Here is a 17,853-nt window from a genome sequence, read left to right as displayed (position 1 = left end):
GAAAGTTTTAGCGGAGAACTGACGAAGGGTTTTCAGACTTCTCTTTGGCAAAGAAGAGCGCAGGCATATAATCGCGTCTGGTTGTCAAATAAACCGGGCCATCTACGACGTCATGTCAATAATAGGTAAAAGTGGGGAGCTGCTCTCGCTATTGCCTTGATCGGCGAGGGAAAGGATACAATAAATCCACTGCATGACTCCAGAGTCGCCGAAATTCTTTGTAGACTTGACATGGAGCAGTTTTCCGTCCAGCCATTGACACTTGGTCAACAAGATGAAAAAGACAACCACCTTAAAATACCACAGGGTACTGCTGCAGACTCACGAGGTCGCATCATTGTTGGCGGCGAACGGGATTGCGATGTTAAAGTTTACGATCGTTTTGGCAAGTTCCAGTACTCATTTCCGTGTCCTCCGAGTGGTGAACCCAACACAGTCTCAAGCATTGCCAATGTAGCTACTGATGTCAGTGACAACGCCTATATCTTGATTAAGTTGGAGAAGTCAATGATGGCATACTACCAAGTATATGTGTTTACGAAGCAGTCTGTGTCACAATGCTTTTCTCTCAAAGAAAACACTTTTTGCCGATTTTTCCGGAAACCACCATCAAACTTAGAGGAAGGGCGACAACTGAAATCAAGCATGCGATGATAACGGGGCCCAGATATCGCCAAATTGATCGCTTCACCCGGTTCGATCTATCTTCCAGCGTTTCGAAAATTGTGTTCTATGGATCAACTCCCGCGCCAACTTGGCCGATGTCCTCTTTTGAGTTATTTCTGATTTCTTTTACATGCCCCGGATTCTCGCCCTCGAAACCTTCGTTTATCGTAACCTTTGCGAGGGGATGAGTGCATCTTGATGAAGAGAGCGCCAGTTTGAGCCGCTGTAAAAACTGCGTAAACCTTCTAATCTTAACTTAATTAATCAATGAACTTATTTGTGGTTTTGATAGTCATCTGCTCCGCAGTGAGCGTGTATAAATGCGTATTTGTAATGAGTTTCTGATGTGATGCATTCCCAAATTGGCATCCTTAACAGCTTGGGGGCAAGAGCCGCAAGTGAGGAGAGGCTTCAACGGTGCATGGACAGAAAAGACATTTCTCTATGTTTGATTCCGCTTTTTGAGTATTTTGATCAAAGACTCAAAAAAAAAATAAAAACAAGGAAAAAATAAAAAAATAAAAGCAAAACAACAACAACAAAAGCAGCAAAAAAAAAGCCTCAGTAATTAACAACAATAAACCACTTTAAACTGTCAGCTCAAAGAAGCTGTTAGTTACTCGCTTATAATGATGATATTCAGAAATTAACAATTCAACAAAAAGCAACTGATTTATCGGACAAAGAACAATCAAGTCTAACGCTAACAAGTTCTTCCCTGTATTTCGTTGAGACAAGACCACGAGCTGTCCAACTTGCTTGAACAGAGTATTAGATCAGTGTCAGTATCTGAGCAACGGCTTACCCACCCCTCCCCTTACCCGTACTTGTTATCAGTGGGCTGTTTTTGTGCTAGGGGAGAGGTAGGTGTTAAGCTGGTCAGATACTAACATAGATCCATATACGTTTCCACATCAAATAATTTCACTTACATAAACATTTTAGGTCCACTTATATTCAACTATAACCCGTAATATGCAAAATGTACAAACCGTTCTTAAAATACGTTATTGATTAAGATTAGAGGAAGGGGACTTTTCAATCATAAATTTGCATTCTTAGTTGTTTTTGGGGAATTTACCATGTCTTTGACGCCTCTTTGATCGATCGACTCGTGGTGACCCAACAAACGGAAGATCGGTTTTCGTATCATAAAATGTCAGTTAAAACTACTAAAAATGTAGGGGTGACACTTAAATTTTTTCTCCAAAATAATGGAAAACATCTGCAGCATGAATATAACCGAATGCATTATATTCCGCCAGTTTTATAAATCCCTAGCTTTGCATGGTAAGTTGTTGCTATACTCACTGTAATCAATTACGATCTATATACTGTCTGGATACACTGAAAAAATTAAGGAGTTCTTACACCAATCACATTCGAGGGAACTGCAACGATTTCAATTAACGGCAAAATTTGTCGCCACAATAAACACCCACACTCCTAGTAAAGTTCAAAATGGATTTATTTTTACTCCCTGCCTCTCTCATTCTGCTGCTATACTTATTGCGTATAAAAAATAAATTCCTTTCATAGCAGCATATTTGTTATAAGCAATAATGCAATAGTTGGCACAAAAACTAATGTGGCTTTTCTATATTTTTTGAAATACTAAAGCGAAAGAACTTGAATTAATCGAAAATTGATTATTAACACGAAAATGGATTTATTTGTATTCCCTGCTTCTCTTATTCTGCTGCTATCTTTATTCCGTATCAAAAAGAAAACCTTTCGCAACAGCATATTTGTAATAAGCAATAATGTAATAGCTGGCAATTCAAAAACTACTGTTTCTTTTGTATACTCTTTGCAATACTAGAGCGAAACAGCTTGAATAACTCGAAAACTGGTAACATGAAAGTTTTATGCGTACATATGTTCCAAACAAACACACGGAAAAATCACTAAATTTTCCCGTAACAACGCTAACGTCATCAAGATACGATGACAATCAGGAATATATATCTCTTATGAAGAGAGCAATGTGAGGACTGCACTGAGTGTTAAGTTAATACTGTCCTATGTCTTTTACATCCACTGCGGATCCAAGCTCGATTTCTCTGTGGAGCGGGGTGGGCGTGGTCTCATTCCTTAAACAGTTGCCCTGACCCGTGGCCTATTTGGCTTCTATTAATCTCGTCATTTAATACAGTTACTACATCGTGGCGGTCAAGGTCAATGAAGATGTCTCTCAGAAAAGTTAAAGGCTTGTTCATTGTTTCGAATACGTTGAGGACGTGTTGCGTTGGTGACTCATGGTTGCGGCTCTCCAGAAATTGCACATCTGTGTAAGACGCTCCTAAACGTTCAGCCAGATACCTCCAGTTTCCGGGCTTTGACTCGATGTCCAGCAGCTTCATTAATGTCCTACGGACAGCTTCTGGAATCTTTTTTCCTTTATGAGTGCGTTGCCGTGGCGGAATTCCGTATTGAAAAGGATACCAGCCATTTTCCTTTAAAAAAAGAAAGAAACCATTGAGGATCTTAAAGAATGTTGATTCAAAGGTGGAAGGCGTATGATAATATCGTAATATGCAATCCCCTCAAGATTTTCTCGGTAACTGTTTTCTTAACGATTTACAGCCCTAAACAGCTGGTTAGACCTGATCACTCATGAAATATGCGCAGGGAATACACTATTGGAGAGGTAAAAGTGCCATCCTCGATAAATTCAAGTGCATGGTCTTTTTTTAAATAAACCAAAAAAATTAATTAAAGGGTTTCGTTGAACTGGAAATCATGAATTAGTGCCCACTAACCTTCATTAAGATGTGGAATCTCTTCATATATTCTTCCCAATGAGCGCAGTCATCTTCACTATCTTCGCTTTCGTCTACAATGAAGGGAAAACCGCGTTTTAGCTCTCGTCGGGTTTTTTCGGGGAGCAAAAACGCGAAAGCCTAAACTTGTGGTGTAAAACGAGCATCAAGGGGGCGAAAAGAAGCTGGATAGATGTGAATTCTATCTAAAAAAATTAATACTAATTAGAACTCATAATGCTTTAACATACGCCCCCGGGCAACCTAGAGACATTTGACTGTCGTCCGTGCCCGAGCGATAGAGAATTTGAACCTTGCCTCGGTGGGGTGGGGGATAGGTGTTGAAGCTTCGAACAAATCTACGCGTAGGTCTTAATTACATTACTTTAGCCTCAATAAGATCCTCGATAAGCTAGGCGATATTTCAAGATAGATCAATTCTGATACCTTGTGTTGAGCATTAATTAGTGGTCCTGCCGTTGAAAGAAAAGTAGTTAAGACCTACAGGCCTCACGGCGGGGAAGGGGGGGTAGATCCCCCTTCTCCTTCCGCCCCTTAGATCCGCCACTAATGAATGCGAAGTTGCGAAGTTTGGGGCACGAACGAAGGATTTAAAAGCCATAGTCCACGGAACAGGTTCAATTGTGCGTTGAACTTATCGAAGGAAGCTCATACTCTCATAATTTTTGTGGCTACTGTCTCCTATAGGGAGTGGGTGATTAAGTGAGTATAACAATGGAATGCCGGACTTCATCCGATTTTGACCCGTTTTAATGTTTGTTTGGAGTATCTTCGTAGCTCGACATTCGCACTAAATTAGTAGGTAGAAATGGGTCGCTTACGGAGCGATGCAGAACTGAATACATGTCCACATTTTCTGCCGGAGTTCCTGTGATCTTACTTTTCCTGACAAGTTTCTTCAAGGAGTTCGAGGAGAAAAGTAGCCGCTCAAAAACCCTAGGATTTTTCTCGACAAATCATCACTTAACCGAGTGATTTCCTTTTGTTTTTCATTGCTTATTATTATAAGACCAAGAGCTCGGCCAAACAATTTCCATCTCCGCTGACGACGACTTCGCTCCTTTGATGAGGTATATTTCAATTTCAGACATCGTAATTTGTTTATATACAGAAAAAAAAAAGAGTTAATTGAGTTATTTCCTTGTGATTTAAGACTAATTTTGTAACATGTTGAGACCATTATGCGATGACGATTCCACACTAGACCTTACACAAGGAGAGAACTAAATGGTATATTTTATAACATATTTCGTGATAATGCCAAGAAAAACTTACTCTTCCCTCGTATCAACATTATCTTAATCCATTTATGATAAAACTGCGGGGAAAGAGCGCGCATCTCTCTCTAAAATCGTTCGTTTGGACGTCGAAACAACCTTTCGCCGTATATTTTCCTCCAACAACTTGCAATGTTTGCCCCGTGGTGATCCCAGAAATCTTTGCGCAAAACAAGTATCTGATTACTAATACCTCATTGGTTATAATGAAATAGATGTTTGGATCTAATTTTTTAACTGCACTAAAAGCGAAAGTACAGTTACGTAATGGTTTTGTTCAAACTAAAATTAAACATGTATAGTTTCTAGTTTAGCCTAGTTGGTAATCGCGACAAAAGCCAGTATTTTTTCAGTAAAAAGAAAGATTTACTAGTTATAGCACAGGTGCAACTAAGAAAAGGCAGTGTTAACCAAGATATTTAGAAACATTCGGTCAACATTGCCATGGAAGTTTCAATTTAACCCTTTACATCCTCACATCAATATCCGTATTCGGCGTATTGTGATGTGGTCTGATCATGATTACAGTATTAATGTAAGGAGAAATTCCATGCTGACCACTCATAAGGTTTACAGGGTTAAGTTTGCATAGCTTTTCGTCCCATTCTTCTAAATGAGAGCATTGTACCCAAGAGATTCAGTGCTAGAAGTTACGGGCGTTTTATCACCCTGTACTAACATGCTGCGAGATGTTCGATGGTGTCGAATCAAGCTTACAACTCGACAAATTTTTTTGATGATATACCAGTGGAATATAGTGGGACAGAGAGGGAGGCTTGGGACTTCTTTCTCATACTCTTTCGGACGAGAATATGTTTTTTGGAACATCTCCGTACATTAAATTCAACAAGTTCTTAGTTAAAAACGGGTGGCTAGGGCTTTTTTTTTCTCTACTGGCTAGAGCAACGTCAGAAGCAAAGTAAAGCACTCGTGTAGCCCCTACGACAACTTTTTGACTCTGGCCTTAGACGTATCCTGACCAACGCCCTGATTCTCTCTTTCTGTCTTCTTATATTCCCTCAGTTGTACTTGTTCAGCCACGTTCGCGCAACTTTCTAGCACTGTAGCACGCGCGTAACGGTATCCCCTGTGATATCTTATCCCTATTCAATCTTTTATCCAAGATACCTTTTATAATATAACCTGCTTTCAGTTGTATAGGTCTCAACGAAGCAGCCACGAACAGTCCAATTCGCAGTGAGTCTCCGTAAATTTTGTATGCAAATATTTTAACGCTATCAATGGGCGTAATTGGTTGAGATTTATAAGAAGATGAAGGGTCGCGCCCTCGGCCTTGAAAACTGAACTTACTTTGAATCATAAAGAAAAAACTTACCTCGTTACGGTGTTCCTTTGTATCGTGTAGATTTCTTGGGCTGATTTAGGGATGTTTAGCTCGGTTTTTGTTTATCTGCTTTGTCCTCTATATAAACCTTACCTCGTTGCATAAAGTGGAAAAAAGATAAATTAAAACCACAGGTAGCCCAAGCTTACGTCTGGAGAAAAAGCCAACGATTAATTCATGAACGCGTCACGCGTTGTGTGACTCAGTGTTAAGTTACCATAGGAATCGTTGAAAATTTGAACATGTTACAAGGAATAGTATGAGGAACGAAATATGGTCGATTTACGACGATAAATATTCCGAAATATGAATATTTTACACCTAAAATAAATAAAACTTACTCACGTCCTGTGTGTCCGTCGTAGTTTCTGGCGATTTCTGTTGTTTTAAGCTTGCTTTACCATCACTGTTATTTATGTCAAAAGACGAAGGAATGACAGTGATGGTAAAGCAAGCTTAAAACAGCAGAAATCGCTTGAAACAACAACGGGTTCACAGGATGTGAATAAGTTTTATTGATTTTACATGTAAAATGTTCATATTTAGAAATATTTATCGTTGTAAATCGACCATATTTCATTCCCCATACTAATCCTTATAACGTGTTCAAATTTTCAACGGTTCCTCTCGTAACTCAACACTGAGTCACACAACCCGTGATGCGTTCACGAATTAATTGCTGGCTTTTTCTCGAGACCTGAGCTTAGGCCACCTGTGCTAAAACCGAGCCACACAGCCCCAGACTAGCCCGGAAAACTATTAGAAAGACTCCTTCAATATAATAACCGAGAATTTTCCCTTCAAACGTAGTTCATGCCCTATTTGATTCATTGACTTCTTCACAAGGAAAGCTCGAATAAGATCTTCTCCATTTCTACCAGGCTATTGGAAATAGTCACTTGAGCGTTACTTGAATTACACCATACTCCCTGGTGATTACTCTTGAATTTAAGGTTGGGTATAAAGCAACATCTGCTCTATTGAGAATCTCCATGCGTCGCAATCAATAATGTAGAAATAAGCCCCATCACATACTCTGTAGGAGATTAACTCGGGTCATTATATCGATAAGGCGTACTTCGCAACAATTCCGCTACTGTAGCCTGCAATAATTATCAGAAGCTTATAAGCTTCTGGTATAATTGTAAGTAAGGTAACGTATTATTAGTGGCATTGCTGAAAGTATTGTTCACTTTGTAAAAATTGTTCCTGAGACTGGAATAAGAAAATTCAGAAGAAAAAAAAAAAAAAACACTTGAGTGCCGAAAAGTGTAATATTTAGAGTAAAGCAACGTAACTTTATAGTGGTATAGCTAGTAACGCAACGTGATCAGTAGTAGTGTAACTCACGTATAGTAATAAGTAGTATTGAAAGGTACCATAATTAGTCGCATTGCTGTAACCTTTACTGTAAGTACTGTATGGTAGATTGTATCAGTATTTTATGTCTACTTTGAAAATTTGTTTCTGTAATCGTAACTCAAGTATAACAAGAAGTATTGTAAGTATGGTACCATAATTAGTAGCATTGCTGTAACCTTTTGTTGTAAGTACTGTATGGTAGATTGTATCAGTATTTAATCGTCTACTTTGTAAATATTGTTTCTGTAATCGTAACTCGCGTATAAGGAATATTTTAAGGTACCGTAATTAATGGCATTTCTGTAACCTTTTTGTTGTAAGTAATGTATAGCAGATTGTGTCAGTACTTTGTCTACTTTATAAATATTGTTTCTGCAATCGTAACTCACGTATGATGACAAGTACTGCAATTATGGTACCATAATTAGTAGCATTGTTGTAGGTAACCTTTTACTGTAAGTACTGTATGGTAGATTGTATCAGTATTTAATCGTCTACTTTGTAAATATTTTCTGTAATCGTTAACTCACGTATAATAACAAGTAGTATTGTAAGTATGGTACCATGTTTAGTCGCATCGTTGTAACCTTTTATTGTAAGTACTGCATCGTAGATTGTATCAGTATTTTATTGTCTACTTTGTAAATATTGTTTCTGTGATCGGAATGAAAAATTTTTAAAGAAAACACTATACAGTTGAACTTCCCAGCAAAGAAAGGATACCGCGTCAGATTTGTGTACTTCGTTCAAACCGAGATAATATGGTTTATATTCTCTTGGTTTTAATGAAACGGGTGGATTTTCAAATTCATTCATTGATCTCCCAGTGAGGCTAGTGTCAGTGATGCCCATTGACTGAGCATGGTATATAATCTATCAGTTAGCAATTGTACAGCAGATTTCGTTGCAATTTTTTTCTCTATGCTCTTTTTCCCACAACACTGAGCACTTCATCAGACGATATCTTCCTACGATTTGGATGATGGCATTTAGATTTGAAACTTGAAACGTGACTGTGCAATGGCTGAATTGAACTCTACGTGTCCCAATCAACTCAGCAAACGGACCTAACTCATTTGAATATATACTACGATATGCAAATATTCACCACTAATGCCCCACCCACTCGTCCCAAAATGAGCATTCTCAAATTTTATATTGGATAAAGTTGTCCCAGAAAAAGCTGCAAACAATGGCGAATACGCAGTTTTGGAAGAGAAAATTGGGATATGAGTTAATAGAAGTAATGAAATACATTTACATTTGACAAAATGATAGTGATAGTGCTTGCTCAGTATACTTTTTCTTACTCAATAAAAGAGCCCATCAGCTACACTGGCTTATTTCATAACACTACCATAAGATTTTAAGTTCAGTTGTCATTCTGCATATAATATTGCTTATGAATAAGCACTGCTGTTTTCAAGTGACACTAGTGACCACTCTCTATTAATTACCTAAGGGGGCGGGGGGGAAAGATGTTTTAGGGGGATCAGATGGTTTTCAGGGGGAAGTCACAAAGATTGGAGTATTTTAAGTTTATAACCCTTAAACCTGAATACACCAACACAAGGTGCAATCCAGGCCTTGGTTGTTGAAGGGTGCACAATGCTATCCACTGAATAAATTCCTATCTGGAAATATTATTTCGAAAACATTTGAAGTCAAGCCACGTTTTATAAGATGCGTCGCAATTGATATGGAGATGTCACTGCCTTCCCTTGAATTTGACGCCATTTTTTTCAGTCATTAATTAACAGCTGACTTAAACTTGGTAATTGTACCTCCCTGTTAACTAGAACTACTACCCAGATAACTTGAACTTTCTAATGGTAATTGAACTGGGTGGAGTGCAATTTGGTTGAAATCATACATGTGATTTAAAAACCAAATAAGCATGATAAGCAGCATGATTTCAGACCAAAATTGTACTACAAGAAGTTCAATTACCATTTCGAAATTGCAAAATTCAGCCACTTGATATAAGTTTTATAGTCAGTGCAGATAATTTATTGATCCAGTATATTGAGGTGGTTTGAGACATCTCAACCTTTAATTACATCTATTTTGAAATCACTGGTGATCCATACAATCTGATTGGCTCTCATCAGTGCAATTTTATCACAAATCACACCACTTTTTTCTCTACATAGCATCTTTTTCTCAGCCTATGGGAAACCTTTACAACAACTAATCTTTATTCATATTTTAAGACTTGTTTAAAGTAACCAATCAATTACAGGAAAATTAAAGAGCCTTCACAACCTTTTACAAACCAGCTCAGTACTGAATCAATAAAATATTTGAACAGACCAGAAGTCTGAATTACCATTATTTATCAGTGACAGGATAATCGAAAATCAAAACAAAGCCTGATAAATCAAACCATTCTTTCGTTTCTCTTTGGAGTTCAATTTAGTGGAGTTTTAGTCATACCATGCTTTTGTCTGTCCTTTTTCCTTTTAATTCTCTTTTATCTTATTCAAATTATAATTCTATTTATAGAACCTAATGAAGCCAATATTAGAGAGCATTTGTATAACCCATTTGTCAAATGCTAATAGGTTTTCACTAAATGCTCAACATGCCTCTAATATTCACGTGAACTGTTTTACGCATAAGTGATTAAAGTATTCACAAATGTTAATTGTTCTCCTCATTTTCATTTTGTGACAAATTCAGTAGCAGTCAAAGACCATCTGTAAAATGATACTCGTACACTTATCACCAAAAGATGTGGTTGACCACACCCTGTAATTTTTCACTTTCATTTTTTAAATGCCTGTAGGAAAAAAGACTAGCACCACAAAAATGACATTAAAGTTAAATAAATCAATTCAAGTTCAAGTTAAATGAATATTCATATGGGTGTAATTACCGTCAAAAATAAATGTTTAATTATGATATCCACAATTTCAGTTATGACATTGAGATATACAATTGTGCTATTCCAATATGACGTCTTAATATGCTATTTAGTCCTTGTGTCATGACATTATGCTATCACATTTGACTGTTTTACTTTTGCAATGTGCTGATTTGCCACTGTACCTTGGCGTTCGGCTATTATTCTTTGCTATTTGCCGTTGCATTCTAGCATTGGGAAAAGCAGTTTTGCTGTCGTGATTTGTCATTTTCATAGCGGGCATTTCATTATGGTGTTTTGTCAAAGCAACCTGCAGTTCGGCATGACACTCAGAAACGAGTTTAGGACAAGATAAGTTATTTCCCGCCAAAATTATAATTATATTAATATATTTCCTCTCTGTCGCCCTGTCTTGGTTGGAAACATGGCGGCTCTTCGTGAGAGAGCGGTGAATTTATAATTATTAGAAGAGGCGACCCGTCTTATTAGGGAACACACATCCCAGGGTCCCAAAAATGGTCCTCTAAGGTACGGTGTGCAGTGAACGGACGGGAAACCGACGGACGGGTACTAGAAAATTTTCGAAATTTATTTCAGCCGTACACTGTTTTCGCAAGGTCAACCAGTTTCTCAAGCAGCAGCAGCAGACAGCAGTTGACGTCGTCAGCTCCAGCTACTAAATAAAGGAAACGGAGCACAACAATAAAGTTCTTCAAACGAGATACATGGACCCACGAATTTTTTTTGTTTGGCAGATAAAGGGCAGATAAAGGGCAGATAAAGGGCAGATAAAGGGCAGATAAAGGGCAGATGGCAGTCCCTAGCAGATCATTTAAAATCCAGTTGTAATAGGCTGGTCTAGGCCGCAAAAAAATTTGCTTCAACAGCGAGGCCAACGCAACGGAAGTCAAGACGAAGCTAGAAGAAAGCTACCCTAAGTTAATTGCTGGTGGAGGGTTCGAAAAACTACGACGAAGTCTGAGCCCTACTGAATTAAACATTACTCCTCCTCCAAATTCAGGATACACTGTACACTTTTTACGCGACTGTGCGGGATTGGGACAAGCAATCGCCTACACAAGACATCTACAGTGCAATCTGAATCAAGATCCCATCGAGGCAGTTTTAGAGGATTGCCAGGTGTGTACAATTTACAGGTCAAGATTGTATCTATCTGACAAATCGCCTTAACTTTTTAACTCCAAAAATGAAGACATTTGTAGGTTTATTTTTGGATAATAAACCTACAAATGTCTTCTTCATTTTTGGAGTTAAAAAGTTAAGGCGATTTGTCAGATATGCTCCGTTTCCTTTATTCAGTAGCTGGAGCTGACGACGTCAACTGCTGTCTGCTGCTGCTTGAGAAACTGGTTGACCTTGCGCGAACCGTGTACGGCCAAAATAAATTTCGAAAATTGTCTAGTACTCGTCCGTCGGTTTCCCGTCCTTTCACTGCACACCGTACCTTGGAGGACCATTTTCGGGACCCTGGGATGTGTGATCACTAATAAGACGGGTCGCCTCTTCTAATAATTATAAATTCACCGCTCTTTCACGAAGAGCCGCCATGTTTCCAACCAAGACAGGGCGACAGAGAGGAAATATATTAATATAATTATAATTTTGGCGGAAAATAACTTATCTTGTCCTAAACTCATTTCTGAGTGTCATGCCAAACTGCATGTTACCTTGACAAAACACCATAATGAAATGCACGCCATGAAAATGACAAATCACAACAGCAAAACTGCTTTTCCCAATGTCGAAATTGAAGAATACTAGAATGCAACGGCAAAATAGCAAAGAATAATAGCCGAACGCCAAGGTACAGTAGCAAATCAGCACATTGCAAAAGTAAAATAGTCAAATGTGATAACAATGTCATGACACAAGGACCAAATAGCATATTAAGACGTCACATCGGAATAGCACAATTGTATATCTCAATGTCATAACTGAAATTGTGGATATCATAGTTAAACATCTATTTTTGACAGTAATTGCACCCCATGTAATCTTCCTTATTAGTGTACATAAGAGGAAACAGACCTTATTAATTTCAGCACCTCCCTCTTCCATTCCCCTTCCTTCATGTTTTTATTTATTTTATTGCCTCCTTTCCTTTCCCTCACTAGAATTTTCAATGTCCATTGATTTATGGTGAAGGGTTCTCTGTTTGCCTTATGCTGTACACGAGATGATGTCCAAAAGCTTGGAATTGCATGTTAGAAATGTCAATATAAGCTTTCAGGTTATCACAAAGGTCACTTACTTCCTTTACTGTATTTAGATGCATCCAAATAAGGGTTTAATGGAACCTGAATGTCCTTGGCAGATGATGCTGGGGTAAGTTCTTGAAAATCTTCGAGTTTCACAGCCAGCTTTCTACAGCATACCACTAGCTTTGTTTTCCCCAGTTGTAAATAGAGATAGTTGTCAAAACACCAGTTGTGTATAAGAGTATCAGTAATGCATAGCATTACAATAGTCTCAAACTTCAACGAGATCTGAAGTTTTGTATTGTTTACATAACGTTGTGTAGAACAATTTCTGGAAAAACATGGTAGGTCCTTAATTCACACACTGAAGAGATAAGATCTATCGTAACTTCCTCACGAGTGACCACCAGTTAGCTACAAGGCACTTGACAGAGTTGAGCAAGTATGCATGCCCTGACTCTTCAATATCAATTTAAACAACCATGTCTAATTTAAGAAAAAAACACCTCTAAAAAAATGTTCCAACAGTTCGACAAGTGTCGTTTTTCTTAAATTCGTTACGTATCTGCAACTATGTCTAACTGTCAATTCATATATCTCCCTCTTCCATCTCATGTTCTTTTTTCTCCATTTTTTCTTTTCTTTTCCTTTAACCACTCTTTATCTTATTTTCTCTCTTTTCTTTTTTTCATTTTATCTTGCCTCTTTTTATTCCTCTCTATTTTGTTTTCATCCTTTTCTTTTTTCTCTATTTTCTTTCATTTTCTCTTTTCTTATTTCTCTTTGTTTTTTTTTTTTCATTTTCTCTTTTACTTTTATTTTCCTATTTCTCTCTTTTCTTTTTCATTTTCTCATTAGTTTTCAATTTTCTCTACTCTCTCTTTTTAAACTTTTTTTGTGTCTTTATCTTTTATATTCACAGTAACATCATACAACCTAAGAAGCTCATACTAGGTATAATGTTCTATTATGTACTATTGCATGATACTTTTACACTTGTCACTGGAAACCCCAGTCAGCCCAGGGATACACAAGCATTAGCCATGTCATGAACAGTTGTGCATGTTCACTATGAACGATTTTTAGTTTGCACAAGGTATCTGTGGTGTCAACTTGATTGATTCTTCTATAGCACTATCAAATCACTTGCATATATATACACATATGTGGACACTTGCAATTTGGCATTCTTAATTTTTGAAGAGGTAAAGAGTAGCCATCAGAAAAGGAAACCAGAATAATACCTCACATACCATATACAGTGGATAATTTTTCCACCAAGCCACCTACCAAATCGGGATTATGCCTCACATTTTGGGACAAAATCTTTAAAAAAAATGTGTCTTTGCGAAACTTCAGCATGCCTCATGTTGCCCCCCCCCCCCCCAAGAGACTGTAAAATAGCCAGTTTCCATCCATGATCATTTTAAATAATGAAATAGTTCATGAAGGAATGGTTTAGAGCGACTGTAAAAAAAGCCAGTTTCATTTGTGATTAGTTTAAGTAACAACATAACCCATGTACAAATGGCTTTGAGCGACTGTCAAAAAAACAACAAAAAAAAAGCAGTGAAATAGCATTAATTTTTCTGACTCTAACGAAGTGTGCAGTATGAAAGTTCTAACAGAACCCTGCAGAAGTTTGGAGTATATTGAAAGCACCCGGGTACAAAGCACTACCTGGCCTCCCTCCTGTGGGAGCGTATACAAGCAGCAGATCTACACAAATAATGATGTGGAAGGATGGCATAATGGCCTAAACAAACGTGCCTCAGGAAGAGCCCAGATGCCTCTTTACATGCTGATACACCTACTGCACAAGGAAGCCTGCCTTGTGGCCCTTCAGATTAGATTGGTCTCTGAAAGAAAATTAACAAAACTACAAAGAAAAAGTACCGCTCCCACCAAGTGAAAATATTAAGCTACTGAGTGCAGTGCCCCTGCTACCAAAAGTCAGCAGCTTAGCTACTCAAGGCTTGTTCCCACATCAATGGACCAATAGTTTGAAATTAAATAGAATAAGGGATTAAGGTTATTTATTCTAAAAGTTAGATTTTAGCCCTTAGAATCAAATTTGCTTTCTTTAAAACATTTGTACTTATTCATTTTGCTATTAAGCTTACATTGCATGCAAATTAGACATACATGTGAAAAAGGGAATTGCCTTATAATTTCTTTGAATACAAGGGTACACACGCACACAAACAATTTGCAGAAAGAACAAAATATAGTGAAAGCGAATTACTAATTAAATCCACAAAAAAGGGATTATATTTTTTTCAAATCAAACATTTAACTTACTTGTCCTGCGGTCTGATCTTTTCATTTTCAAGATATTTTGCCTTTGCTAGCCTTTGTGCTTGCAAGAAGAAATTGTTTGTGTTCATAACAAAACTTTCAAGAAACAAAGGCCAGGGGCCTAGGAAAGAGTTTTGGTCATCCATTTTGAATTTGATCTGGTTTGGTTTGGGACTACATCATGGGTGGCAAGCGGGGGAAGAAGAAAAGACCAAAATATGAGTGGTCAGCGGGGAAACAACTTAAATACTTCATATAGAGATAGATCAGTTGTAGTTGTGGAAAACAATAGTGTTATAAAGCTGAAATGCCAACAGTATACTGCGCAAAATAAACTGTTAAGCAATTTTTCAAAGTGTTGATTGCACGTATATCTTTTACTGCTGTAATAAACAATGGAGGCATTGGAAAAGGCATCAGTGGCATCTGGAAAAGCACCCACAAGAATTATAGTTATGTTTTGTAACTTGCTGTTTGATGTGCATGACAATAAAAGAAAACCAAAGACGTGGTCCCCAAATAATTTTCCAATTTTTTCAACTTTGCCTGTTCCTGTTTGTAGATCCAGCCAAGCCTTTATGGTCATTAGCTCCTGTATAGCCACTAACTATGGCTTATAAATATAGATGTATAGTGTTAACTGCCTGCCATTCAGTTTGGATGTTAAGTTTTCATCTGAGTGCATTTGATAAATTAAATTGGAGAAAAAAACCCTTTGAACAGAAAAGAGAATTATTTAAATGTTTTGATCTTTTGAGAAAAGGTCTCCTAAACAAGTGGCCTTGATTATAAATATTTAAGCATGGTTAACACATAAGCCTTAACTTGGCTGTTTCTTGAAGTAGTTTTCCTACTTGCCTTTTTTCACATGAAATGGGGCGAGTGAATATATATATATATATATATATAGAGGAAAAAAGGACGCAACTACATTTTCCCGACAAGCCTGTTTCCTGAATCGCTTATATACATATATATTTTGATGTATATATTTCTTATATTTCTTATATTTTAAAGGTCATTAATAAATTTGTAACCACAGCCAAAGATAAGAAATTTAAAATTTCCATCAGCTCTAGTTCTTTTATATATATATAAATATATATATATATATATATATATATATATATATATATATATATATATATATATATATATATATATATATATATATATATATATATATATATATATATAAAAAGAACTAGAGCTGATGGAAATTTTAAATTTCTTATCTTTGGCTGTGGTTACAAATTTATTAATGACCCTAAAAATATAAAAATCGATAACTAATTTTTGTAGAGTTGCTTAGCTTTTAATTTTCCCAAAATCAAAAGTTGAGATTGCAAAATTCAAGTGAAAAGCAAGCCAACTGTGATTAACTCCTTAAACAAGTCAAGAGACTTTTTTCGTCATACAAGAAGTTACATATTGTAAATATCATTCTTCTTGATGCCTTTCCTGATACCTCTGTTGGTTAATATAGCAGTAAAAATATTGCTCCAGTCAAAGCGTTTTAAAAGTTGCTTAACTTTTTAAGCAGCGAAGTATAACTTGGTAACATTTTGGCTTTACAACACGATTGTTTTCTGCAAGTTACAAAATGTAAATATAATTCTTCTTGGTGCTTTTCCAAATGCCACCGATGCCTTTTCCGATGCCTCCATTGTTTATTATAGCAGTAAAAGATGTATGTACAATCAACACTTTTGACAAATTGCTTAACATTTTATTTAGCGCAGGTTACTGATGACATTTCGGCTTTACAACATTATTGTTTTCTGCAACTACAACTGATCTATCTCTATCTCTATATGAGGTATTAGAGTTGTTTCCTCGCTGACCATTCGTATTTCGGTCCTTTCTTCTTCCCCCACTCGTCGCCCGTGATGTAGTAACTCCCATTCGGTTCGGTTCGCTTCACGAGGCACTTTTTTCTCAATTGGAGATGCTGTCAACTCAGACATTTAAATATGTCTGAGTTTATTTCAATGGATAGAAAGTTTCGTTTAGCTTGGTTTTATTCCTCGACAATCGAGGCAAAGTATGTAAGCTTAAGTATCTCTTACGAGTCTCGACTCTCGACGTGTCTTATCGGAAATAATTCTAGTCAGATCAGAGATTCTTATTGTGTAATTAGTTATTTCAATTATTGTCTGGGTCTAGGTTTGGGCGAAAGAGTACAGGTCTGGGCGAAACGCTTCATGGACGCGGCGTCCGCTCTGACGAATGGCTAACGCTCAAAACGTCAGCTTTTAAAATCTTTACGATGGCAAATTTACGTTTTCCACTCGGTTGATAACACCAAATTACCCTGTTATACTCTCCCACCGACGCAGCACCACAGTTTCTCTAGAAACTTACTCCCTTTATTCGTTTGACCTAGACAATATTGGCAACGAAAAATGTGCTCGACACAAGAAACGGTCTTCACTCGCGCGCTAAAATCTTAACTTTAGTTCCACAGGACGAAATATTGAAATAAGAAACTAAAAATTAGCCTAAACGTCCTTAAAATGATTACAAAAAGGTATCTCTTTCAAAAACCTATTTCCTTTATTCCGTTCAGCTTTTTTTCTGTCCTTTCTTTTACATAAGTGATTCACAACGAAATTACCAGTAGCACCGAAGAAGCTGAGGTAACGACACAGTAAGCCATGTTTTGTTTGATTGTGAAATTAAAACGACGTTCTTATTGCTTACGAGGTTTCGACAACTGTATCTTAGTTCACTAAGATTCACTCAAGTTAGGTGACACGTAAAACAAACGTAGAAAACAACGGTGTAACCCGCTAAAAGCAACTTAAAATAACTTACGACTGAAAGCTAAATTTGTTCACTTACCATCGAAGTTCTCTGGCTAAAAAATACCAATAAAATTAAACATAACTTACCAATATTTCCAAGATTTTTGTAAGACCTCTTTAGTATACCACAGAGGGTGGAAAACCAACGAAAGAATCTCGCAAAAAATGGAATTTTATGCGAAGAAATCATCCTTAAAAGTCTTCATAGAGGAACGAAGTAAGAGCCTGAC

General features: G+C 37.1%; 1 protein-coding gene across 1 annotated transcript; it reads right to left on the bottom strand.

The window, feature by feature from the left end:
• Window positions 1–2,753: 2,753 nt before the first annotated feature.
• On the bottom strand, window positions 2,754–17,816 carry LOC136283936 (UNC5C-like protein). The gene is made up of 3 exons (XM_066173523.1): window positions 17,711–17,816; window positions 3,429–3,502; window positions 2,754–3,122 (listed from the first exon to the last, which is right to left on the bottom strand). The coding sequence occupies exons 1-3, from the start codon at window positions 17,811–17,813 to the stop codon at window positions 2,754–2,756; spliced, it is 546 nt and encodes a 181-aa protein (XP_066029620.1). The 5' UTR covers window positions 17,814–17,816.
• Window positions 17,817–17,853: the final 37 nt, after the last annotated feature.

This window comes from Pocillopora verrucosa, chromosome 10, assembly GCF_036669915.1.
Source record: "Pocillopora verrucosa isolate sample1 chromosome 10, ASM3666991v2, whole genome shotgun sequence".
Lineage (NCBI taxonomy): Eukaryota > Metazoa > Cnidaria > Anthozoa > Scleractinia > Pocilloporidae > Pocillopora > Pocillopora verrucosa.
The sequence above is the reverse complement of the archived record's forward strand: the minus strand, read 5'-3'. Positions and strand labels throughout refer to the sequence as shown.